The 26531-nt window shown below is 53.4% G+C and overlaps 2 protein-coding genes across 3 annotated transcripts in view; one reads left to right on the top strand and one right to left on the bottom strand.

Moving 5' to 3' along the window:
* DDX49 (DEAD-box helicase 49) overlaps positions 1 to 4296 on the bottom strand; it is a 5221-nt gene extending 925 nt beyond the window's left edge. Inside the window, exons 1-5 of the mRNA XM_029051147.2 lie at positions 4098 to 4296; positions 3279 to 3402; positions 757 to 842; positions 424 to 545; positions 41 to 228 (exon numbers count right to left, since the gene is read on the bottom strand). Coding sequence (XP_028906980.2) covers positions 41 to 228; positions 424 to 545; positions 757 to 842; positions 3279 to 3402; positions 4098 to 4212 — 635 coding nt within the window. The 5' untranslated portion in view covers positions 4213 to 4296. The remainder of the gene's footprint in view (positions 1 to 40; positions 229 to 423; positions 546 to 756; positions 843 to 3278; positions 3403 to 4097) is intronic.
* A 79-nt stretch (positions 4297 to 4375) lies between these two features.
* COPE (COPI coat complex subunit epsilon) lies at positions 4376 to 24998 on the top strand. Of its 2 annotated transcripts, XM_003431137.5 has the most exons (10): positions 4376 to 4539; positions 9343 to 9405; positions 10027 to 10127; positions 15093 to 15245; positions 16416 to 16469; positions 18091 to 18172; positions 23269 to 23424; positions 23757 to 23825; positions 24428 to 24502; positions 24694 to 24998. In XM_003431137.5, exons 1-10 carry the CDS (start codon positions 4420 to 4422, stop codon positions 24739 to 24741), a joined length of 921 nt encoding a protein of 306 aa, XP_003431185.1. In that variant the 5' UTR covers positions 4376 to 4419; the 3' UTR covers positions 24742 to 24998. The 2 variants fall into 2 exon arrangements, with proteins under 2 accessions (XP_003431185.1, XP_028907373.1); XM_029051540.2 differs by lacking the exon at positions 23757 to 23825.
* The last annotated feature ends 1533 nt before the right edge of the window (positions 24999 to 26531 follow it).

Raw genomic sequence — 26531 nt, 5'->3', positions numbered from 1 at the left:
CCTCCTCCCCACCCCCCCGCCGGCCCCCGGCGCTACTCACTGGCTCTGGGCTTCCCAGAAGAAGGGCTTGTTCATGGCAACGCCCTGGAGCTCCTTCAACGTGTCGGTTAGCGTGGCGCTGAACAGCAGCGTCTGCCTCCGGGCCGGCACGGCACCCAGGATCACCTCCAGGTCCTTGGTGAAGTCCGTGCAGCCCTGCTCCAGCAGCCGGTCCGCCTCATCCATCACCTGAGGCGCAGAGCCCACAGTCGGCGGGAGCCCGGCGAGGGGCCGTTCCCCTCAACCGGTCGATGGCGTTTACGGAGTGCCGGCCGCGCGCGCGGCCCCGGGCTAAGCGCTTGAGAAGGGACGACACCGTAGAGTCGACGGGCGCGATCCCCGCCCGCCGCCGGCCGGACGTGCTCTCCGACCCGGGGGGCTCACCAGGAAGCGGATCTTCTTGATGCTGAAGGTGCTGGAGCTGCGAAGGTGATCAGCCAGGCGCCCCGGGGTGGCGATGACCACGTGCGGCTTGCGGGACAGGTCCAGGGCCTGGGTCACCATGTCTATGGGGAGGGGAGAGAGCGGGGTGGCGGCGGGGAGCCGAGGAGAGGCGCCCAAGGGGAATCTCTCCGGTGCTCCGTGGATCTCCACGGGCGGTCGTTCCCCTTCGGCCTCCCAATCCCCCAGCCCAGCCCAAGCTTCGGGACGAGCCCTGCCGTCTCCCCGAGGCCCGGCCGTGAGCCCCGTGGAGGGCGAACGGGCCCACTGACGTACCCATCCCACCGACCACGATGCAGTCCTTCAGACCGAGAGGCTTCCCCAGGACTCGGAACTGCTCGGCGATCTGATAGGCCAGCTCCCTGAAAGGGAGAGAGGTCAGTCGGAGAGCGCCCACAGGGTCCCAGGGGCTAGACGGCCACGTCAGAGCGTAAACAAAGTCCCGGCCTGCAGAGACCCCACAGTCTAATAGGAGATGCAAGGCAGGCACGCGCACACACAGACACAAAGGATAACCTCCGTAGAGTAATGACCCAATTGTGCCGAGGAAGAGTTCCTATGACTGGGCAACCTTCTGTGCACAGGGCACCATTCTAGGAGCTCGGGGACACACAGAAGTTCAGGACACCAAGCTTGCTCACGAAGAGCTGACCGTTACAGCTGAGCAAGTGCACACTCTATGTGCTCTCAGCCCCCGCCCCGCTGTGGTTACTGAACGCTCTGCCTGCCGGGCACGCTCTGTGCATGCTGAGCCAGGTATAAGAGCCACTGCTCCGCTTTCTCTACCCCTCTTCACCTCCAGAGCCAAACGAGACAACCGACATTTGCAATCTCGCCTCCTCGGGTGTTCTTGCCGCCCCCCGTCACTGTGGCCGAGCAAGCTGCCTTCCCTTCCCTCCACCAGCTCCCTTCTGCGTCTTCAAGGAGCCCCCATCCTTTCCTGCTTTGCACTGCCCTGGTGGCAAAGAGAACAGCACTTCCGGCATGAGGCCTTGGGAAAGCCAGCGGCTGTGGACTCTGAATCGCAAGGAGAAATTCTGCTCCTCTGGCCAAAAATCCCTCTTGAGTTTTGTTTTCATTTTGCATCTTGCGTATCTGTCCTTGTTCCTTATGCTCTTTTAACATCTTAGTGTTTCGTTGTCCCATTGCGTCTTAGTGTTTCGTTGTCCCATTGCGTCTGTCTCCGCTCCTCCCTCCGCCCCGCCTATATTCGTAGACTGAGAGCCCCCGGAGGGACTGGGTCCGTGTCTAATTCCCACCCGTACGGTAGGCGCTCCGCACACAGTGAGCACTTAATAAATCCTAGAACCGCTCCTACCGGACAGGGAAGACAAGGAGACCAGTTGATGGCACCCTCCCCTACCAGACAGCCTGCCTAACTCTGAGGCCGCAGGGAGCAGAAGGGAGAGGATGCACCAGAAGAGCAGGGAGGGGATCTTTGATAAGACGAAAATGCTAAGCGCTCCCGCCACCCAAAAGAGAAGGGCCCCCAGGCCCAAGCCCTGGTCACGCAGCTCCTGGCCGGCTCGGATTTAATAATCACGGTACTTGCTAGGGGCTTACTATGCGCCAGGTACTGTCCTAAGTGCTGGGGTAGATACAAGTTAAACAGGTCGGAACCAGTCCCCGTCCCACCTGGGGCACCCACGCTCATCCCCCTTTTACAGATGAGGTAACGAAGGACCAGAGAGGTGAAGCGCCTTGCCCAAGGTCACACGGCGGACATGCGGCGGAGCTGAGATTAGAACCCAGATCCTTCTGACTCCCCGGCCCAGGCTCCCGTCCACTAAGCCACGCTGCTCCAGTGACGTCTGGTTCCCGGATCTCTCGGGTGGCAGACCGGTAGGTTCTTCCAGGTTCAAGCCGTCAACCAACTTGTCTTTTCTGAACGCTCACAGGGCACCCCACATCAACCTAGTGATTAAACCCGGTCCCAGTTTACATAAAAACTGGGGTGCTTGTTAAGCGCTTATTATATAACAACAACGATGGTATTTGCTAAGTGCTTACTATGTGCCGAGCACTGTTCTAAGTGCTGGGATAGATACAATAATAATAATAATAATGTTGGTATTTGTTAAGCGCTTACTATGTGCAGAGCACCGTTCGAAGCACCGGGGGAGATACGGGCTAATCAGGTTGTCCCACGTGAGGCTCCCAGTCTTCATCCCCATTTTCCAGATGAGGTCACTGAGGCCCATAGGAGTGAAGTGACTCATCCCCAGTCACACAGCCAACAAGCGGCAGAGCCGGGATTCGTACCCGTGACCTCTGACTCCCAAGCCCGGGCTCTTTCCGCTGAGCCACGCTGCTTCTCGGGTTGTCCCACGTGGGGCTCACAGTCTTCACTCCTATTTTACAGATGAGTTCACCGAGGCAAGGTGCCGGGGCGGAGACGAGCTAATCAGGTTGGACGCAGCCAAAGCGGGGAGGGACATCAGGTCTTGAATCCTCATTTTACGGATACGGAAACTGAAGCGCCGGGAAGTCCAGCGACTTGACCAGGGTCACACAGCAGCGGGATTAAAACCCCGTTCTCCCGACTCCCAATCCTGTGTTCTAACCGTCCGATAGGGAGGATCAGACGGACCGAAGGTAGCCCCTAGATCGTCAGCTCTCTGCGTTCAGGGCGCGCGTCCGTTGTGTTGTCGTGTTGCCCTCTCCCAAGTGCTAAGTCCGGTGCTCCGCACCCAGTAAGCGCCACTAAATAGGACCGGCCGTCACAGCGGCAGGATGGCAGACGGAAAGGAGCAGAAAGGGTGCAAGAAGGGGAGAAGATGAGCAGGGCGGAGATTTACCTGGTCGGCGTCAGCACGAGGCAGAAGATCCCGTAGGGATCCTCGGAGAGCTTCTGAAGGATGGGCAAGACAAACGCTGCCGTCTTGCCGCTGCCCGTCTTCGCACAGCCCATGCAGTCCCGCCCTAGACCAAGAGGCATCACCAGCTCTCATTCCATCCCCTCGATTCTATCGATGGTGATTAGGTTGTCTTGTTTTTGTCCATCTGTCTCCCCCGATTAATAATAATGTTGGCATTCGCTAAGCGCTTACTATGTGCAGAGCACTGTTCTAAGCGCTGGGGGAGATACAGGGGAATCAGGTTGTCCCGTGTGAGGCTCACGGTTAATCCCCATTTGACAGATGAGGTCACTGAGGCCCAGAGAAGTGAAGTGACTTGCCCACAGTCACACAGCTGACAAGTGACGGAGCCGGGATTCGAACCCATGACCTCTGACTCCCAAGCCCGGGCTCTTTCCACTGAGCTACGCTGCTTCTCTGAGACCGTCAGCCCGTCATCGGGCTGTTGCCGAATTGTCCACTCCAAGCGCTTAGTCCAGTGCTCTGCACAGAGTGAGCGCTCAATAAATACGATTGAATGAATGATTGAATGAATGAATGAATGAATTCCCCGAACGGTCCCGGCCCCCGGCAACAGGGTTCGAGGACCTCATCGATCGCGAAAGAGATCTCTTCCTTCCCCGTCCAACGAAGAAGGCGACAACCGGGCTCCCCGGCTGCCGTCCGTCGTTCCCCATCCCCACCGTCTGGGGCGGGAGGCCCGGATGGGCCCGGGAGGCCCGGGGCCTCCGGAGAAGGGGCCCGGGAGACCACACTCACCCTCCAAGATGGCGGGAACGCAACTCTGCTGCACGGGGGTGGGCTGCCGCAGCCCCAGCTGCTGACATTGCTCCACCAGCCAAGGCGCCAGGCCCAGGGCCCCGAAGCCAGCCATGGCGGGGTGAGGGAACGGGAGGGTGAGGGGCGGCCGGTCACTCCGCAGGCTCCCCCTCGGGCCCACTTCCGGCGCGCCTCTTTGACGTCAGGCCACGCGCCCCCTCCCGCGGCGGGGAAGAACTACGTTTCCCAGCGTGCACTGCACCGTCGCCTTCTCCTCCCTCTGTCGACGTGGCCCCGAGGGAGGAAGACAGTGGGCCTCAAGATGGCGCCTCCGGCTCCTTCAGCGGCTAGTTCGGGGGATGTGGACGAGCTGTTCGACGTGAAGAACACCTTCTACATCGGCAGCTACCAAACGTGCATCAACGAGGCCCAGCGGGTCAAGGTGTGGGGCGGGGGGCGGGGGGCTCGAAGGCCCCGGCCTGAGGGAACGGGCCTTTCTCCGTCGACCGTTTCTGAGGCGGGGAGGGGTCATGAACTGGAGAGACTGGAGGCCGGCGAGGAGGCATCGCGACGACCCATTCTGTCGTACTGTACTCTCCCGAGCGCTTAAGAGGGTGCCCCGCACACCGTGGCTCACTGGAGTTGAGGGCTCGGAGGTAGGGAATAACGGAAGGCAGGGGTTCGGCGGTTGGGGGAGAAACCCCTGACCCCTCCCCCCCTCCCCTCAGAAACGGTCGACAGAGAAAGGCCCGTAACGAATGAATGAACAGTACTTGGCACATAGTAAGCGCTTAACACATTCAGTAGTATTTATTGAGCGCATACTATGTGCAGAGCACTGTACTATGCGCTTGGAATGGACAAATCGGCAACAGATAGAGACAACCCCTGCCCATTGACGGGTTTACAGTCTAATCGGGGCGGGGGAGGGGGAACAAATACCATTACGGATCAGAAGATTCCGGGTTTGACATCTGGCTGGGGCATTTTCAGCGCTTAGTACAGAGTTCAGCGCTTCGTAGAGTGGCTGACCCATTGTAAGCGCTTAACTACCGTAATTATTATTAAGAATAATGGGATTTGTTCAGCGCTTATAATGTGCCAAGGACCGTTCATTCATTCAATAGTATTTATTGAGCACTTACTATGTGCAGAGCACTGGACTAAGTGCTTGGAGTGGACAATTCGGCAACAGATAGAGACGATCCCTGCCCAGTGACGGGCTCACAGTCTAATGTGAACGGTCCAAGCGCTGGGGTCTATACGAGGTAATCCGGTTGGCCCACAGCCTTAATCCCCATTTTGCAGATGAGGTAACCGAGGCACGAAGAAGTCAAGTGACTTGCCTAAGGTCACACAGCACCACAATCTCTGACTCCCAAGCCCTGTGCGCTTTCCACCAAGCCACGCTGTTATCATAATGATGATTATTGTATTTCTAAAAAGAGTTCAGTCCATGTCGCCTCACTCCTCTCAGAATCATCCGGTGATTGCCCGTCCAGCTCCCCATCGAACAGAGACGCTTCACCGTCGGCTTTAGGCGGTGATTCAGCTCTCCCCCTCCTACCTATTCTTGCTCCTCTTCTCCGACAACCCGGCCTGTACAGGTCACTCCTCTTGACACCATCCTACTTACTGCGCTTCTCCCTCGTCTGTCGACGAACCCGTGGACCTCCCTCCCTCTTCGTATCTGATGGACGGCCCTTCTCTCAGCCGTCACAAGACGGGGAAGCCCCGTGTGGGACAGGGACTGCATCTAACCCGGTTACCTCGTATCTACCCAGGCGCTTAGAACAGTGCCTGGCACATAGTAAATGCTTTCTAGACTGTGAGCCCGTTGTGGGCAGGGATTGTCCCTATTTGTTGCTGACTTGTACTTCCCAAACGCTTAGTACAGTGCTCCGCACACAGTAAGCGCTCAATAAGCACGATCGAATTAACGCATACCGCAGTTATTATTCACAGCCTTACTGAAATCACATCTCTCTCAATCCGTAGTATTTATTGAGCGGCTACTCTGCGTAGAGCGCTGTACTGGACGCTTGGGAGGGTACAGTGCGATAAAGTAGGTAGACGTGATCCTTGCCCACAGAGTTTACAGATTGGAAGCCTTCCCTGACCAACCTCTCATCTACCCACCCTATTCTCCCTCCTTTCTGACCGCCTATTCACTTGTATCCATACCCCCTAAACCCTTTGATACTCCTGTAGCCCTTATGTCCATATCCTTAGACTCACTTGCTTCCCCTACCTGTAAATATATTTTCAAGTTCGTCTCCCCCCCGCTAGATTATAAACTCGGGCAGGCATCGTGTCCCCAACTCTGTTGTACTCCCCCAGGCCCTGCGTATAGTACTCGGCCCTCAGTAGGCACCGCTACCTGATCGATGGGTCCCTATCATCCAGGAGCTTACAACGGAGAGCCAGGCACAAAAATAAAGTACAAGTAATGATAATTATCATATCTGTTAAGCTCTTACTATGTGCCAAGCACCGTTCTGAGCAGCTCGGGTAGATACTAGGTCGTCGGGTTGTCCCAGGTGGGGCTCACGGTTTTAATCCCCATTTTACAGATGAGGTAACTGAGGCACAGAGAAGTTAAGTGGCTTGCACAAGGTCACACGGCAGACAAGTGGCAGAGCCGGGTTTAGGACCCACGTCCAAGTCTGTGCCCTTTTCCCCAAGCCACACTGCTCCTCTAATGTATTAAGGACTTACTATGGAAGAGGGAGAAGCAGCGTGGCTCAGTGGAAAGAGCATGGGCTTTGGAGTCAGGGCTCATGAGTTCGAATCCCAGCTCTGCCACTTGTCGGCTGTGTGACTGTGGGCAAGTCACTTAACTTTTCTGTGCTTCAGTTCCCTCATCTGTAAAATGGGGATGAAGACTGTGAGCCCCACGTGGGACAACCTGATTCCCCTATGTCTACCCCAGCGCTTAGAACAGTGCTCGGCACATAGTAAGCGCTTAACAAATACCAACATTATTATTATTATTATGTCCTGGGGTGGATACAAGTCAGTCGAGTTGGACACAGTCCCCGTCCCACGTGGGGCTCACAATCTCAATCCCCATTTTACAGATGAGGTAACTGAGGCACAGAGAGGTGAAGTGATCTGCCCGAGGTCACACGGCAGACAAGCGGCGGAGCCGGGATTAGAATCCGTGACCTTCCGACTCCCAGGCCGTGCTCTGTCCACCGTACTGTGCTAGGGGATAAGCAGTAGAGTGTACCGTTATGGACGTTGGTGCAATGGCGTGAATACCCAGGCCTCCGAATGGGGGTTTCTCTGTGGCTTTCCCGTCTCTGCCTTCTGCCCTTGCTTCTCTCCACCATTTTCCCTTTTCAGCCTCTCAGGGCTGTGGGTGCTCTCTTGCCCCCAACTGGGGCAAGAGGGACTCCATCCCCTTTCCTTCCCCGTGCTCTTGTGATGCCACCGGGCCCCCACGCCAAGGGTGGAGAAACTGTTTCCTGGAGTTGTTTGGGAACCTTGGTCAGTCCCCGTTCTTTATCTTTTGCTGTTCTCAGCAGTTTCCTTCCTGATCATTGTAAATTGAGTTCAAGCAGTTGAGAAGCAGAACGGCCTAATAGATAAAGCCCGGGCCTGGGAGCCAGAGGAGTTGGGTTCTAATCCTGGTTCTGCCACTTGCCTGCTATGTGACCTTGGGCGAGTCACTTAACTTCTCTGGGCCTCAGTTTCCTCAACTGCAAAATGGGGTTCAATGCCTGTTCTCTCTTCTACTCATGGGATCCTCATGTGGGACAGGGACTGCATCTGGCCTGATTAAGTTGTATCTACCCCAGTGCTTAGAACAGTACTGGACCCAAAGCACTTAACAGTCAGTGCCGGAGTGTCCAGCTGCCAACCTGGCCGGAATCAGAAGAAACGGGGAAGTCTTGAAACCGGACCTTGCTTCTGGCTGCGACTCTGACCTGGGGACCTGAGGGTAGGGTTGAACCATTTCCCACAGACTCATATCTCCTCTAGACTGTAAGCTTGTTGCAGTCAGGGAGCGCATCTACCAACTCTCGCCTATTGTACTTTCCCGAGCGCTCAATATGGTGTTCTGCACACAGGAAGTGTTCAAAAAATAAGACTGATTATATAACAGATACCATTTAAAAAAAAAAAAAAACATCACAAAGCCAAGTGCTAGTCAAGTGTCAGCGTGAGGTAAGATGATCTTCCACCGTAGGTTGCCAAGTCTGTGGAGGCAGGGGACCCCCGGTAGCCAAGCGTGTTTGGGCTGGGTCTGCAGCTGAGAGAAGTGACGGACTTGGAAAGTGACTAGGCTGAAGTGGAGGGATCTAGGGAGAAGTGAGTTTGAATTCACTTTCTCTAGGTGGTGTATCTCTTCGGGCCCAAGTAGTGTGTAGGTTATGCTCCATATCCGGCAGGGCAAGCTCCTAGCGATGTTGGCCACAATTGTCTGCCTAAAGAGCGAGGGTCCACTACTGCTTGTGCCAGGCACCGAGGGGGAGTTCATTAAAGGAAGAACAAGACCGGGGTCTGCCTTCTAAGAGTCGGCAGTCTAATGGGGGAGCTGGACAGCCTCCCAAATATACCAGGAAGTTTAGACAATTAATGACAAGGGGCAAAGGACATAAAGGAAACTTCAAGTAATAATAATTGCGGTTTTAAGTGCTTATTATGTGCCAGACATCATACTAAGCACTGGGGTGGATACAAGCAAATCGGCTTGGACACGGTCCCTGTCCCACACAGAGCTCACAGTCTTAACCCCCATTTTAAGGATGAGGCACAGAGAAGTTAAGTGACTCGCCTAAGGTCACAGGGCAGACAAGTGGCGCAGCCGGGATTAGAACCCGGGTCCTTCTGACTCCCAGGTCTGGAATGATGGATCTAGTCACTCCGTTATATAAATAAGGCCAAGCAGGGAGCTAGAGAAAGTAGCTTGTTTGGGAAGATTTCCTAAAGGAAGCATCAGTCTTGCTTCCCGTCTCCTTCCTCTCCCTGCTGCTGCGTCTTGGTACAATGACTCTTAGGTCAAGAGTGTGTTTCAGATCGTTGACTACACTAGGCTAAGAATGAAATGAATCAGAATCCCCTCGAAATCCAATTGTGGTTAATCCAGTCCGGGGAGGGGGGCTGAGCAAGTAAGTTCAGTGGGCTAGGAGTGGGTTGTGGCCCAGTTAGGCTTGGTCTTTGAGAACAGGGTCGGTTACTTTGTGTGGATTCTGCTGCTTTTGAATTTGACCAACCTTCTCTCTCTTGTTCTCTTCAGCCTTCCAGCCCAGAAAAGGAAGTGGAAAGGGATGTCTTCTTATACAGAGCGTACCTTGCTCAGGTGATTGTAGATCTTGTCACTTTTGACCAAAGTATAGGCTCTCACTGCCTCATTACGTTCCGGAAGTTCTCCCCTCCGATGCTTACTGGGCACGTTGGGTTTTACCAAACTAGACATTTCTGAGTTTGGGATTCCGCTAATACCCTACTAGCGACCAGGCTACCACCCAAACTTCAGGCTTAGTCTTAGTCTCGATGGGGACCGTGGTCCCCGGGGGATGGTCCGGTTCCGAGACGGCCACATCCCTCCTCCCGAGCCCAGGAGAAACGAGGAGGGTGCACATGGGTTCCCAGAGCCACGTCGGGCGGAAGGCCAGGGGCTTGTGCATCCCCGCCTCCGGAGCTGATTCGTCACCTGCTTTGCCCTCTCCAAGAAGAGAAGTTGGGAAGGAGTTAGAGGGGAGAGGGGCGGGACCCTAGAGGCCGAAATGTTCCAGGGATCGCCCTTCCCTGGGAGTGATCTGCGAGCAGAAGGTGAGCCCCGGCTCCCACTTGGAGCAGTGTGGCACGCTAGGCCGACACAGCAGAGGGGCTTGGGACCCATTGCGGGAGCGGGGTTGGTCCCTTTCTCTTTCGGTGAACCAAGAGATGAGAGGAGATGTCTTGTCGGTGCTCTCCACAGAGGAAATATGGTGTTGTGCTGGATGAGATCAAAGCCAACTCCTGCGCTGAGCTCCAGGCAGTGAGGCTGTTTGCTGAGTACCTTTCCAGTGAAAACCGAAGGTAGGTCTCACGGGGGCTCTGGGAAATGCATCGATCCCAACTTCACAAAGGTTGGCTCGGGAGCAACTGGAGAGCGGGGTCTCTCTCTGCAGACTGTAAGCTCCCTGCGGGCAGGAATCGCATCTTCTAGACTGTGAGCCCATCGTGGGCAGGGATTATCTCTCTGTTGTTGAATTGTACTTTCCAAGCCCTTAATACAGTGCTCTGCACACAGTGAGCGCTCAATAATTACAACCGAATGAATGAATCTACCAACTCTGTTGGATCGTGCCTCCCCGAGCGCTTAGTACAGCGTTCTGCACACAGTAAGCGCTCAGTCCCGTCGATTGACTTTCCGGGGGGGCATCCACCACCATGACAGAAACAGGCGGGAGGTTCTGGAAATCTCCTAGGCGGGAGGTTCTGGAAACCAGAATTAGATTGCTTCTCGGGAGAGTCCAGGAACTCTGTGGTCGAGTTCTCTGAAATGCTGCCAGTTTTCTGCACAGGATCTGAGAGGCAGGCAGAGCCCAAGAGTTGATCCGTTAGAACGCGGGGAAGGCTCTGGCTGCAGTCATGACTGTTGAACTCTGAACCACAAAGGGCGCGGATTGATCAATGAGTGATAATTACCAAGCCCTTACTCTGTACAGAGCACTATACTAAACGCCTGGGAGACTGCAATAGAGTTAAGTAGGTGTTTCCTGCCCTCAGGCCCCAATGCCCTATTGCTCTTATTTGATTTAACGTGGTCCCTGTCTTTTATGTCATTTTGGCATTTTTGGTGCATTCCTTAGGAATCTGCCACCAACCCCCCATTCATTCATTCAATCGTATTTATTGAGCGCTTACTGTGTGGAGAGCACTGGACTGAGCGCTTGGAAGAGAACACTACAGCAGTAAATAGACACATTCTCTGCCCCCAATGAGCTTACAGTCTAGACCAGGAGACAGACGTCAATATGAATAAATGACAGATATGTACCTAAGTGCTGTGGGGCCGAGAGAGGGGCTGAACAAAGGGAGCAAGTCAGAGCGACGCCGAGCGAGCGGGAGAAGAGTAAAAGGGGGCTTAGGGAAGACCTCTCGGAGGAGGTGTGCCCTCGATAAGGCTTTGAAGCCGGGGGGAGAGTAACTTATTCTTAGATTGGTGAGCTCCTTGAGGTCTGGGGACTGTGTCTATCGCCTGTGATTTTTTCTGTTCAGCTTTTCAGTCAGTTATTTCATCCTGTCCTATTCATGCAACTATCTGTTGTATCCTTGTTCTTCATCCAGCACCCACTGTTTGTAAATAAGTTGTGTCTGCTTGTCTCTCCCGTTAAATGGTAAACCCTTTGGGGGCAGGACACGTGCTTTGCTTCTGACCTACTCTCCCGAGTACTTAGTACTTAGTACGGAGTCAGTTGCCCCCAAGGAATTTGGCAGGTCAAAAAATAATTTGAAAAGCACTTTGCAAGGAACCCAAAGTTGCAATCAGTCAATCAGTCGTATTTATTTTTTTTGTTGTTGTTGCTGGCATTTGTTAAGTGCTTACTATGTGCCGAGCACCGTTCTAAGCGCTGGGGCAGATACAGGGGAATCAGATTGTCCCACATGGGGCTCGCAGGCTTCATCCCCATTTTACAGAGGAGGTCACTGAGGCGCCGAGAAGTTAAGTGACTTGCCCAAAGTCACACGGCTGACAAGCGGAGAGCCGAGATTCGAACCCATGACTTCTGACTCCCAAGCCCGGGCTCTTTCCACTGAGCCACGCTGTTTCTCTACAATAAGGATTCATTGAGTGCTTACTGTGTGCAGACCACTGTACCAAGCATGTGGGAGAGTACAGTTTGACAGAGTTGGTAGACACATTCCCTGCCCACAAGGAACTTACGGTCTAAAGTCTACAAATAAAAGAATCCTCAAATATATTGAAAGTAGGAAGCTGGCTAGGGAATCGAGGGGCCAATTGAAAACGGCGGGATAAGAGGTGCGCTAGGGGGGAAACAGAAGTAGCCAAAATGTCTTTATGGAGGAAGATCTTAGGGAGGTTCCCACACCCGAATCGACTTCTGTAGCCGCCAGCTCAGAGGAGCTAGATCACATTATGGTGACTGCATGGGTGCGTTAGACCAGATGAATGCACTAGATGTAAACCGATCACCAGCACCAGATGGCATCAACCCATGAGTCTTGAAGGGGAAGTTCACCGAACGGGCGAGACCACCGTACTGGCCAACCGCCAGTAAGGGCGTCCAGGACAACCCAGGGAATTACAGACCGGTGAGTCGCACGTCCATATTTGGCAAACTGGTAGAATCGGTAGTCCAGTTTCTTTAGTCGTCCTTCGTACTCAAAGTAGACACCACTGATGGTGAAATTCACCCCTAGAGGCACGGGTGACTGACAAAGCTGCCTCTTGTTGAGTTTTCACATGTGATGTCAGAGCATAGTGGATAGGGCACGGGCCTGGGAGTCCGGAGGTTGTGGGTTCTAATCCCGGCTCCGCCACCTGGCTGCTGTGTGACCTCGGGCGAGTCACTTCACTTCTCTGGGCCTCAGTTACCTCATCTGGAAAATGGAGATTGAGACTGTGAGCCCCACGTGGGACCGGGACTGTCTCCAACCCAATTGCTTGTACCCATCCAGCGCTTAGTACAGTGCCTAGCCCATAGTAAGCGCTTAACAAATACCATAATAATAATTATTGCCCTCGTCTCTCATTCCTTATAAAGCTTTTGCTCAAGATGAGCCCCTTTCTTCTTCCTAGCAGCATTCCATGTCGGTCTGTCTCTGGCTGTCTCCATTTTCAGCCGGGACAGAGTTTTGCCTGAGCCTTTGTTTTGCTGCATCCTTAAAATATCTCCTGTGCTCCTTGATCTTTTTTAAAATCAACGAGCATGTGGACAAACAGAATCTAGGGTCAGCGCAACCTGGTTTCTGTAAAAGAACGGCATGCATTAGTAATCTTCTGGAACTGTTCAAAGGAGTCAGCAAGCAAGGGAATAGAGGAAGGACCAGTGGACAGGGTACACCGAAATTTCCAAAAGGCTTTCGATAAGGTTCCACATGAAAGACTGTCATGGATAGAAAACTAGTTAAAAGATCTCCCGTCCCCTTCCCCCCCCACCCAAAAAAAAAAGATGGTGGGATAAACAACTACTTTCCCTCAATAAAGAAGTATAAATGTTGGGTTTCCTTGGAGAAGCAGGGTGGCTTGGTGGAACGATCACAGGCCTGGGAGTCAGAGGACCTGGGTTCCAAACCCAGCTCCGCTACTTGTTCGATGTGTGATCTCCGGCAAGTCACTTAACTTCTCTGTGCCTCAGTTACCACTTATGTAAAATGGGGGTTAAATCCCTCCTCCAATTTGTACCTCTTCTCCTCGTCTCACTTAGACTGAGCTCCATGGGGGACAGGGACTGTGTCCGACCTGATCATCTTGCATCTATTCCAGCGCTTAGTACAGTGGTACTTATGGTACTTAATAAGTACCATAAAAAGGACTTAGGTAATGTTTGTGTGGAAAAATAATCTAAACTACAACCACAAGATGATGAGAAGTGCTCTGTGAACCCCCCTCCCCGCCCCACCCTAATCCGCCCGATTAATTTTTTCCCAGAGCATAATATAATAATGATGATGATGGCATTTAATCGCTTTACTATGGGCCAAGTGCTGTTTTAAGCACTGGGGTAGATACAAGGTGATCAGGTTGTCCCACCTGGGGCTCACAGTCTTAATCCCCCTTTTCCAGATGAGGTAACTGAGGCCCAGTGAAGTGACTTGCCCAGAGTCACGCAGTTGACAAGTGGCGGAACCGGGATTAGAAGCCACGACCTCTGACTCCCAAGCCCGGGCTCTTTCATTCAGTAGTATTTATTGAGTGCTTACTATGTGCAGAGCACTGTACTAAGTGCCTGGAATGTACAGTTCGGCAACAGAAAGAGACAATCCCTGCCCATTGATGGGCTTACAGTCTCTTTCCGCTAAGCCAAGCACAGTGCTCTGCACACAGTAAACTCTTAGTCGGTACAGTCGCTACTACTGTGTCTCAGGAAAAGGAACTGGGAGTCGTCGTCACCTGTTGTCCTCAAGTCCTTCTTCATTGCGTGGCAGCATCCTGAAAGACCAGGAAAATGCTAGGGGGAATCGGAAAAGTGGGACACAGTCTGTGTCCTACATGGGGCTCACGGTCTTAATCCAACCCGATTACCTTTTATCTACCCCAGCGGTTAGTACTCTGCCAGGCACATAGTAAGCACTTAAAAAATAATACCACAATTGTTATCCTTATTATTATTAAAATAATAGTCATCCCCATTTTCCAGATTAGAGAACTGAGGCTCATAGAGGGCTAGTGACTTGCCCAAGGTCATACAGCAAAGTGGCCGGAGCCAGGATTAGAACTCAGGCCCTTCTGACTCGCAGTCCTGTGCTCCATCCACTTGGCCATGCTGCCGATTATTATTATCGTTATTAATAATGATAATGGCATTTGCAAAGTGCTTATTAGGTGCTAAGCAATATGCTAAGCCCGGGGTAGTTGCTGGATAAGCAAATCAGACACAAGGACGCATCTCCAAGAATCCTCCCCTGACTAAGCCCTCTCCTCTTCTCCCACTCCTTTCTGCATCGCCCCGACTCGCTCCCTTCATTCATCCTCCCTCCCAGCCCCACAGCATATATGTATATATCTATAATTTATTTATGTATAGTAGTGCCTGTCTCCCCCTTTAGACTATGAGCTTATGGGCAGGGACTGTGTCTGTTGTTGTATCGTACTCTCCCAAGTGCTTAGTACAATGCTTTGCACACGGTAAGCGCTCAGTAAATACGATTGAATGAACGAATGAGCCTTGGAAAACTGCCAGCGTTCAATCAGGAGAACAGACCCATCAGCCCTGCTTAGCCGCTTCATGGCCGAGAGGATCCAGGAGCTCCTAGATTGGAGAAGTGGCTTCTCCTCCTCAGTTCGCTGGCGTTCTGATTTTGTTTCCCTTTCAGAGATGCCATCGTGGCAGAACTGGACCGAAAGATGGCAAAAAGCGTCGACGTGGCCAATACGACCTTCCTGTTGATGGCAGCGTCCATCTACTTCCACGACCATAACCCCGACTCAGCCCTGCGCACACTTCATCAGGGGGAAACCTTGGAGTGGTGAGTGCCGGATCCCTCCCACTCCCTCCCCCCGCCCCGCACCCCCCAGGGCCGGCCCAAAAGGGTCGCGCCATAAAGAGTCTCCCTTGAGCTGTAGTCATAGAAACAAGTCAATGAGGCTTGTCTGGAAGCCTTATAGACCCCACTGAAGTCTATGTGTTTAGAAGCGGCAGGCAATCGCATTCATATTCTGGGTAGGTGCTCATTTCTGAATGGCAAGGGACTAGGTTTTCAAGGACACATCCCAGGGGCCTGAAAGCAGCTTTATTTCTTAGACAAAGGCAGAAAGGAGTATGATGTTTGGCCATGGCCTCCCTTTCTCTCCCCTTCTCCCTCCCCATCTCTCTCCCCTTCTCCCCCCTCCCTCGTCACTCCCTCTCTCTCTCCCTCCCGCTCAACCCAGCCGGGTACTCTGTGTTTTCCGACCTGATCCTGGGACTACTCATCTCGGCACCGGGCCGGACCGAGGACATCAGTGCCCGTTGGGCTGTCCCCGTTGGCCCCATCTCTCTAATGGGCGACGGGTGCCCCGGGCTCACGGCCTCCTGTCGGTCTGTCTCCGGTCGGGCTACGTCGGGGGCGAGGTGGTCCGGTTGCCATCAACCTCCCTCGGACTTGCGCGATTGCCACGGGGGAGTCGGCAAGTGAGGGACGATGCCCGGGCCAAGGGTTTGTCTCCACCTTCCGGGGTCAGCTGGACGGGAGCCGGTGGGGGTCCCCAGCCTGGACCCTGGAGGACAGTTTTCAGCCTCAGACCGTTCTGAACTAGCCGGGGAATGGCCTCAGTCCTGGGGCAGGCTAGCTCTCTCACCATCCCCCTCTGGCTCAAAGCGGGAGAAAGACGCGGGTGCCCGTCACTAAGAGTAGCAGACCATTCTCGGTGTTTGGGATCCTTAAGGAGTTTACCCGCTATCAGGAGACTGGACAAATAATCAGCAGAGATCTGGGCACACCCCTAGGTACAACGGCAACGAAAAGAATGAGTTGAGCGGGAGCGGTGACTGCTGACTTGTACTGGCGGAGGGGAGAATGGGAAAGGGGCTTCTTGCAAGAGATGCCTTGAGACTTGATTTAAGAGGAGAGGAGGTGGTAGAGGAGGCAGGAACGGGAGTGAGGAATCGGAAGAGTGACCGCCTTCTTCCCCCCCCCGCCCCATTTTGTCACCCACAGCATGGCTATGAACGTGCAGATCCTGCTGAGTATGGACAGACTGGACCTGGCCCGGTAAGATTTGGCTCCCAAGTGCATCTAGCCAACGCCGACCCCCTGGCTCGGAGTCTCCTAAAGCCTCCCCCGGCTCAGTAGTCCGCAGTCCGGTTGTACCCCCGGCCCCCCGCCTCTGTCCTGAGACCAGTCATGGCCCGGTGGGAGGGATGCCGCCCAACGGAGAGGACCCCCAAGATCACTTCCTGGGGCCACGGCCCCAAAGGCGCGGTAGCCGACTGCCCCCCCGCCATGCCCCAGTTCACGGCGGCTCCCTACTGCAAATGGAGGCCGAGGAGGCCTGTGTGGCCCGGGCCCCAAAGACTGAGCCTGACTGCTAGCTCTAGCTTCTCTCCCCTTCCCCCAAACCATTTGCTTCTCACATGGGCGTAGGATAGGGAGAGCGGGCGATGACAAGGGAATGGCATCGGGCCCCTATGCGGAGCAGGGATTACACTTTTTAACTCGAGAGTGGCTGGAGATTAGACTGCACCATTTGGGTGGGCCAAGGCAGATACACCAGTGACCCCCCCCCCCCCCGCCCCAATCACACGTCCATCCCCCCGGATCACTGTAGCGGTGTGCTGGTTCACCGTTCTTGGGCCTGACTTCAGAGCTCTGGCACGCTGGGGATCGCTAACCTGGCTTAAGGTTCTGCTCTGGGACCCTTGGGACATTCCAAGAATAATTACAATAGTAGTAATAATTGTAGTATCTGTTAAGCACTTCCTATGTGCCAAGCACTGTACTAAGCACTGAAGTAGTTATAATCAGATCCCACATGGGGCTCACAGACTCAGTAGGAGGGAGAAGTACAGTGCTTTGCACACAGTAAACGCTCAATAAATACGAATGAATGAATCTCCGTTTTGCAGATGAGGGAACTGAGGCACAGAGAAGTGCAGTGACTTGCCCGAGGTCACGCAGCCGACAGTTGGCGGGGGCAGGTTTAGAACCCAGGTCCTCTGACTCCCAGGCTCTTTCCACTAGGCCACACTGCTTCTCGAAACCAGAAACCAGCTTTGATTCAACAAGTTGAGCAGAAAAGGGTTTCCCTTCCTTCTGGAGTCTTGGCCCATGCGGGTCAGGGACCTCGTGCTGCCTTCTCACTATTATCGTCATAATCATCATCGTGGTACTCGTTAAGTGCTTAGACTATGTGCCGAGCACCGTCCTAAGCAGTGGGGTAGATACAAGGTAATGGGGGAAGACACGGTCTCTCTCCCACATGGAGCTCACAGTCTAAGTAGAAGGGGAGGAGGATTTAACCCCCATTTTACAGATGAGGTTAATTGAGGCGCAGAAATTAAGCGACTTACCCAAGGTCACACATCAGACATGTGGCAGAGCCGGGATTAGATTCCAGGGTACTTTGACGCCCAGGCCTGGCCTCTTTCCACTAGGCCACACTGCTTCTCATTCCCTGGTCTTCCAGTGTACTCTATCTCCCTTCTCCCTAATCTATTTAATGTCTGTCTCCCCCATAGACTTGGGAAAGTACAATATAACGGAGTCAGTAGACGCTCCTTGCATGCAAGGATGGCGTCTACTGACTCCATTATATTGTACATTCCCAAGCGCCTAGTACAGCAGTAAAGCGCTCAATATATTAACACCATCGACTGATTTTGTTTTGCTGCAGAAAGGAGTTGAAAAAGATGCAGGAGCAAGATGAAGATGCGACGCTCACCCAGTTGGCTACTGCCTGGGTCAATCTGGCTATGGTGAGTTGGGAGGCCCAGAGCAGGGCCGGGGGTACTTCACTGCGCTGCCCTGCTAATTTTTCTCAAAAACATTGTCCGAGTGGCTGTCCCCCCCACATTTCTAGACTGCAAGCTCCTTATGGGCAGGGAACGTGTCTACCAGTTCTGTTGTGTTGTCCTCTCCCAAGTGCTTAGTACAGTGCTTGAAGTAGAGTAAGCATTCAATAGATGCCGTCGATTGATCCATCCTCTGAAACCTCCATCTCTGCATCAAACAGAAACTCCTCACCATCTCCTTGAAAGCTCTTCCTGCCTAATTGCTCTTCTCCCATTTCTACCCAGCCTGAGCATCTTGCTCCCCTAAAGCCAACCTACTCACTGGGCCTCACGCGTGGCTCAGTGGAAAGAGCCCGGGCTTGGGAGTCAGAGGTCATGAGTTCAAATGCCGGCTCCGCCACTTGTCAGCTGTGTGACTGTGGGCAAGTCACTTGACTTCTCTGTGCCTCAGTGACCTCATCTGGAAAATGGGGATGAAGACTGTGAGCCTCACGTGGGACAACCTGATGACCCTGTAGCTACCCCAGCGCTTAGAACAGTGCTCTGCACATAGTAAGCACTCAACAAATACCACCATTATTATCTCTCCCCATTGACCTCTTGCTCACGCCCTCCCTCCTCTAGACTATAAGCTCGCTGCGCGCAGGGAACGTATCTGCCGATTCTGTCATGTCGTCCTCTCCCAAAGGCTCAGTACAGTGCTCTGCACACAGTGAACGCTCAGTAAATACGATCGATTGATTGTCTGGAAGTCCCTCCCTCTTCATATCCGGCCCACCTCAGTTCTCCCCGTCTTCAAAGCCCTTCAGAAATCACACCTCCTACAAGAAGCCTTCCCTGACTTAACCCCCCCAGCTCTCCACCCTATTCACCCTCCCTTCTGTGTCACCCGTGCGCTTTGATGCCCACCCTACCCGTTCTCCAACGCATCCTTGTCCTCAGTTGCCTCCCCAGTTAATCGACATTTTTTATTGCTGTGGTTAATAATAATAATTGTGGTATTCGTTAAGCACCTACTGTGTGCCGAGCACTGTACGAAGCGCTGGGGTAGATAGAAGATAATCGGGTCCCACGTGGTGCTCACCGCTTAAGTAGGAGGGAGAACAGGTATCGAATCCCCATTTTGCAGATGTGGAAACAGAGGCCCAGTGAAGTAACTTCCCCAAGTTCCCACAGCTGACAAGTGGAAGAGGTAGGATTAGAACCCAGGGCCTCTGACTCTCAGGCCCGTGCTCTCTCCACTAGTCCATGCTGCTGTGTTCAGAGCCTCACACTCAGCGCTTGGGAAACTACAGTACAAGCGAGTTGGCAGACCTGTTCCCTGCCCACAAGGAGCTGACAGTCTAGAGGAGGAGTTAGACCTTAATAGAAATAAATAAATGATGGGATAGGTCCATGAGTGCTGTGGGGCCGAGGGTGGGGTGAATACCAGGTGCCTGAAATCGATTTTATTGTCCGTCTCCCCTGCTGGGTTGAGGGCAGGAATCGCGTCTACCAACTGAGTGATACTCTCCCAAGTGCGGAGTCCAGTTTTCTGCCCTCGGTAAATGCCCGTGGATGGATCGATTGACTCGGGGAGCGGGGGGACAGTGCGGCAGTGCTCCGGGACAGGTACCAAGTCTGAAGCATATGGGAGCAGGCCAGGCCCCGGCTCTGTCCGTCTGGGCTCCATTCCCAGAAGCAGCTTGCTTCTCTTATGCCACACGGCTCCCAATATGCCCGTCCCCACTCAGGGCATGATAAAAATAATTGTGGTATTTAAGCGCTTACTATGTGCCAGGCACTGTATTAAGCACTGGGGTATTTACAAGATAATAATAATGTTGGTATTTGTTAAGTGCTTACTATGTGCAGAGCACCGTTCTAAGCGCTGGGGTAGATACAGGGTAATCAGGTTGTCCCACATGAGGCTCACAGTCTTCATCCCCATTTTACAGATAAGGTAACTGAGGCGTAGAGAGGTTAAGTGACTTGCCCACAGTCACACAGCTGACAAGCGGCGGAGCGGGGATTCGAACCCATGGCCTCTGACTCCCAAGCCTGGGCTCTTTCCACTGAGCCACACTGCTTCTCTAATGGGACACAGTTCCTGTCCCACTTAGGGCTCACAGTCTTAATCCCCATTTTCCAGATAATAATAATAATAGTGATGGTACTTTTTGAGCGCTTACTGTGTGCAGAGCACTGTAGTAAGCGCTTGGAGTGTACAGTTCAGAAACAGATAGAGACAATCCCTGCCCGATGACGGGCTCACAGCTATGTGCTAAGCCCTGTTCTAAGCGCTAAGGTAGATACAAGCTAATCAGGTCGGACACAGTCTGTGTCCCATATGGGGCTCACAGTCTCAATCCCCATTTTCCAGATGAGGGAACTGAGGCACGGAGAAGTGAAGTGACTTGCCCGAGGTCATACCGAAGACAAGTGGCGGAGTCAGGATTAGAAGCCATGACCTTCCGACTCCCAGGCCCGGGCTCTCTGTTGTTTCTCAGTGATCTTCCGAAAGCAAGGGGAGGAGCTTGGTTTCCCTAAGTCCCTGGGGGCACTTTCTCCTTGATCCTCCCTCTAGACAGTGGCCTCATTGTGGGCGGGGAATGTGTCTCTTTATTGTCATACTCTCCCAAGTGCTTAGTACAGTGCTTTGCACACAGTAAACGCTCAATAAATGCTATTGAATTAATGGGAGTATTTTCCCTGCCGGGAATTTCTGGGAATGTCAATCTCCTTGTGTACCTTGATGGGCTGGTTTTCCCCCACCTCACTTAGGCCTACATTTTAGGATGGCAAGAATTTGGGATTTTTTTCCACTATAACCTTAACAAATGTAGTTTGGGGGGGGGGGTTGCGGGGGGGATGGTTTTGATGGTATGTTAGTGCTTACTATGTGCCAGGCATTGTCCTAAGCACTCAGGTTGGACACAATCCCTGTCCCACATGGGGCTCACAGTCTTAATTCCCATTTTACAGATGAGGTAACTGAGGCAAGTGGTGAAACTGGGATTAGAACCCAGGTACTTCTGACTCCAGCACCTGTGCTCTATCCACTGAGCCACGCTGCTTCTCTTCCTGAAACTGGCATTCAATCAATCAATCAGTCACTAGCAGCTCTGCCCCAAATTAAAATGGAATCCATCCCCTCCCTGACTCGTTCTTTTGAAAATTCTTTGGGAAGCAGCCTGGCCTCATAGAAAGACATGGGCCTGTGAGTCAGAAGACTCGGGTTCTTATCCCAGCTCTTCCACCGGTCCGCTGTGTGGCCTCGGGCGAGTCACTTCATTTCTCCGGCCCTCAGTTTCCTCATCTGTCAAATGGGGATCCGCTACCTGTTCTCCCTCCTACATCGACTGTGAGGTCCGGGTGGGACCGGGACTGTGTCTGACCTGATTATCCTGTATCTACCCCACTGCTTGGCACGTAGGGAGTGCTTCATAAATACCACCAAAAAAAAGGAAGTCCGCTTGGTTGGGGCCAAGAGCTTAACTGCGAGTACATTGGCCGGGTTGTAAAGCAGCTGGTTCCCATTTGCTACAAGAGCTTGGCATTGGATTTGACACCTGCCTCCCTTTGACTGATCTCACCCCTTCCAAATCCAAGGGTGATCGCCTCTGCATCTGTCGCCGAGTTGAGCCCACAACTGTTTGGTATGATGATCCACCTGTACAATGCGCTTGTTGCTTATCCCCAATCCCCCGTTCTTCCCACTAAGGAGAAAGGCATGTCACAGACCAGGGAGGGGCCAGTGTAATGTGTCCTCTGCATCCAGTATGTGAGCTCTCTCTCCCTCTCCCTCTCCCCTTCCTCTCTCCCTCCCTCTCATTCATTCGATCGTAGTTATTGAGCGCTTACTGTGTGCAGAGCACTGTATTAAGTGCTTGGAATGTACAGTTCGGCAACAGAGAGAGACGATCCCTACCCAACAACGGGCTCTCTCCTTCCTCCCTCTCCGTCCCTCTGTCTCTCCCTTCTCCCCCCCTCCACTTTCTCTCACTCTCTCTGTTTCATTTCTCCTACTGGAGCAGCCAAGACCTTAAATTCTTCAGTACCGTGTCCTTCTTGGCAGGGAAGTACTTTCTAGCCTCGTGCTTTCCAGGACTGAGCTTTGATTCTCCAGTAACCACTGTGGAAAGTCTTTCTTTCATTCAGCACAAACACAACATTCACGGGCGTCTGACTCGTCATTTTGGACGGGGATGTGATCTTCGATTTTCCTTATCCCCTCTCGTTAGCTCCCACTGGATCCGTGGCTCTCCGTACCGGTTTTATGAAATCTCCCCAGACCTTTCAGGCCGCTCGATTTATTTTTCCATCCTAGTCGCTCGCTCCCGCTAGCCGACTGAAATTTATCAGAGCGTGTCCAGGTGACCGAATCATTCCCACAGTTTGAGCCATCACGAGTTCCCTCTTTCGAGGCCAGGGTGTTTGGGCGGCCTCATTTGCAGTCTGTTCAAAGGCCCCAAATGGCAGGGCTTGAATGCCCAATTTCTGAAGGACGATTGAATGAGATCAGAACCTGAGGCAGGAGATGAGGTCATTTCTGAAGCATGGGGTGCACGGACACATGTCCCAGTGAAGGGTCGAGAAGCAGCTTGGCCCGGTGGATAGAGCCCGGGCCCGGGAGTCGGAAGAACCTGGGTTCTAATCTCGGCTCCACCACTTGTCTGCTGTGTGACCTTGGACAAGTCACTTCACTTTTCTGGGCCTCGGTTACCCGGACTGTAAAATGGGGATTAAGACTGTGAGCCCCGTGTGGGACATGGACTGTGACCACCCTGATAAACACGCGTCGACCCCGGCGCTTGGTACGGTGCCTGGCACATAGAAAGCGCTTAACAAGTACCATACAAAAAAAGAAAAGTGCCACGGGTCCGGGCTGGGCTGAGGCCGGGAAGGGGCAGGGATCGGGTCCGTCCTTATTCGACCCGGGGCTTGATCTTCCCATCGTGGCGCTTGACATGTCCCTGACCATCAGGTCTCCACCGGTCCCTAATGAGTATTGTAATAGTGCCCGTCTCCTCCTCCTCCTCCTCCTCCTCCTCCTTCTCCTTCTCCTCTCTTCCCTCCAGGGTGGCGAGAAGCTGCAGGATGCCTATTACATCTTCCAGGAGCTGGCAGATAAGTGCTCCTCCACCCTGCTGCTGCTCAATGGCCAGGCCGCCTGCTACATGGCTCAAGGCAAATGGGAGGACGCAGAGGGAGTTCTGCAAGAGGCCCTGGATAAAGTGAGTCTTGGGGCACCGGGGGGGGATGGTGTCCACCCCAACCCGAAGATGCCGTCGCCGGGCTGTGGACGTGGCCCCCTCGCACCCAGGTGGATGAGTCCCCGGGCCCGAGACCGCCCGCCAGAGGCAGGGGAGGGAGAGCGGCGGGGTGGGCCGGGAAGCCGTTGGCACCCGAGCGCTCATATCATTCGGCTGTCAGAGTGTCGCGCTGCTTAAGCAGGCCGACCCAGGCCCGGCAAGGGAGCGGGCCTGGCCTCTTCTGACCGCGATGGGCGGGCGGATGACAGGAGGGCCTGGGCTCACGGCCCGGGTCTCTTCCTCTGTGCTTCCAGGACAGCAGCCACGCGGAGACCTTGATCAATTTAATTGTCTTGTCCCAGCATCAGGGGAAACCCCCTGAGGTAAGGCTCCTTTGCTCCTTTCTCTGGATCTTAAGCCCAGCAGGCAGTGTCCCTCCCTCATGTTTGAATGAAAGATCAATTAATGATGGTATCTGTCCAGCACCGCTTTAAGCACTGGGTTGGATACAAGCTAATCAGGTTGGACGCAGTCCCTGCCCCGCGTGGGCCTCACGGTCTTCGTCCCCGTCTACAGGTGAGGTCACCGAGGCCCGGAGAAGTGAAGCAACTTGCCCGAGGTCACACGGCAGACAAGTGCTGTGTCTTGTACCTTACCCAGAGCTTGGCACACCGTGACGTCAACACCAGTACGCTCATTGTTGTGCTTAAGAGCTTTGTGTGTACCCTGGTTGACAGCACGGATTAGCCGGGCTTGGCAGGGAACCAGCTCACTGGGGGCAAAGAATATGTCCGTTCATTGTTATATTGTACTCTCCTGATGTGACTGAACGAATGAAAGTGGCGGAAGCAGGATTAGAACCTGGGGCCTCCTGACTCCCAGGCCCGTGCTCTATCCACTAGGCCATGCTGCTTCTCTGAACTGTCCCCGTGTCTCCTCTCGCCTGCCTGACTGGGCTTCCGCCCCTTTCTTCCCCCCGGCCCAGGTTACCAATCGCTACTTGTCACAGCTGAAGGACGCCCACAAGTCCCACCCATTCATCAAGGAATACCAGGCCAAGGTACGTGCTGGGTTCCTTCGCGGGTTCCAGCTCCTGCCAGTTCCCTGCTGCCCACCCAAGCCCCTCGTCTTCCTCGCTCGCGGAGCTGCCCCTCCGCCTGCCAACCAATCATCAGTTGGGCCCAGAAGCCACCGGGGGCTCATTTTCCTTTCCTTCCCTTCCCAACGTCCCCTCTTATTTTCTCGTTGTAGGAAAATGACTTTGACCGACTGGTGATACTTTACGCTCCGAGCGCCTGAAGCCAGCAGGCAGAGGCGTGGATGCCTCTCCCTCCCTGGGGATGACGTGAGATCCACCAGGCTCCCTTGTAAATTGACTCCACACGATTCAGATTTTTACGAGACGGGCAGCCCCCCAGGGGCACCGCACAGCCTCCCGCAAAGCAGCGTGTCGCTCCTCTGTTCGGATTAATCTGGCTTTAGCGTGGGGCCGGGGTCGGCCTCTGTGCCGTTGTACCCGAAACATTCCTCAATAAAGACTTTTCTGCTTCTCCGTGGCATCTTTCCCCGTTTCTCTATATGTCACGGCTAGTTTGATTTTTTTTTTTCAGCTCAACTGTATTAGAAAGCAAGGCCTGGAAGGGTGTTATCAGTCCACGGTTGCCATGGGAAACCCAAGGTCCTATGGAGACAAGTGGAAATTAGGTGAGAGAAATTGGAGACGCGTGTGCGCGCCTCTCTCTCCCTTCCGCCCCTCCTCCCCTTACCTCGCTCTTCTCCTACCCTGACCCAGCCCACACACTTCGCTCCTCTAACACCAACTTATTCTCTGGACCTCTGTCTTGTCTCTCTCGCCGCCGACCCCCCTCCCGCATCCTCCTCCCGACCTGGAACTCCCTCCCCTTTCCTATCTGACAGACCATCACCCTCCCCATCTTCAAAACCCTCCGGAATTCCCATCTGCTCCAGGAAGCCTTCCCTGACTCATCCCTCGTCTCTCCACCATATTTTCTCTTCCCCTCTGCGACACATTCGCACTTGGGTCTGTACCCCTTAAGCACTTAGAAACTCACCCCAGCCCCACGGCGCTGACGTTCATATCCTTCTACTGTGCCACCTTCCCTAGTAGTAATTTATTGTAGTATCTCCCCCCCGCCACCCCAGACTGTAAGCTGCTTTTTTGGTATCTGTTAAGCACTTACTATGTGCCAGGCACTCTACAAAGTGCTGGGGTAGATAGAAGCTAATCAGGTTAGACGCAGTCCACGTCCCACATGGGGCTCACAGTCTTAATCCCCATTTTACAGATGATCCCTGAAGCCCAATGAAGCGAAGTGACTTGCCCCAAGGTCACACAGCAGACACTTGGCGGAGCTGGGATTAGAACCCAGGTCCTTCTGACTCCCAGGCCTGGGCTCTATCCATTAATCAATCGTATTTATTGAGCACTTACTGTGTGCAGAGCACTCTGCCAAGGACTTGGGAGAGTGCAGTATAACAATACAACAGACACATTCCCTGCCCACAATGGGTTTACAGTTGTGTGGGGGAGACAGACATGGATAAATAAATTACAGGTATGTACATAAGTTAATTCAGTTGTATTTATTGAGCACCTACTATACACATAGTAAGCGCTCAATAAATACTATTGAATGAATAAATGTGCAAAGTAGTGTACTAAATGCTTGGGAAAGTATAATACAAAAACATTTCCTGCCCACAATGAGCTCACAGTCTAGAGGTTGCTGTGGAGTGGGGAGATGAATAGAGAGAGCAAGTCGGTGACACAGAAGGGAGTTCATTCAGTAGTATTTATTGAGCGCTTACTATGTGATGGAGGCACTGTACTAAGCGCTTGGAATGTACAGTTCGGCAACAGAGACAATCCCTGCCCAGTGATGGACTCACAGTCTAATCGGGGGAGACAGAGGGACAAAAGCAAGACAACATAATCAGATAAATAGAATCAAGGGGATGGATACCTCATTAAATAAATAGGGTAATAAAAATCTATACAAATGAGCACTGCTGAGGGGAGGGAGAGGGGGAGGAGCAGAGGGTAAGGGGGCTTAGCTGAGGGGAGGTGA

Source organism: Ornithorhynchus anatinus, chromosome X1 (genome assembly GCF_004115215.2).
Source record: "Ornithorhynchus anatinus isolate Pmale09 chromosome X1, mOrnAna1.pri.v4, whole genome shotgun sequence".
In the NCBI taxonomy this organism is placed as follows: Eukaryota; Metazoa; Chordata; class Mammalia; order Monotremata; family Ornithorhynchidae; genus Ornithorhynchus; species Ornithorhynchus anatinus.
Note: the sequence above shows the minus strand (reverse complement) of the source record. Positions and strands in the feature narration are given on the sequence as shown.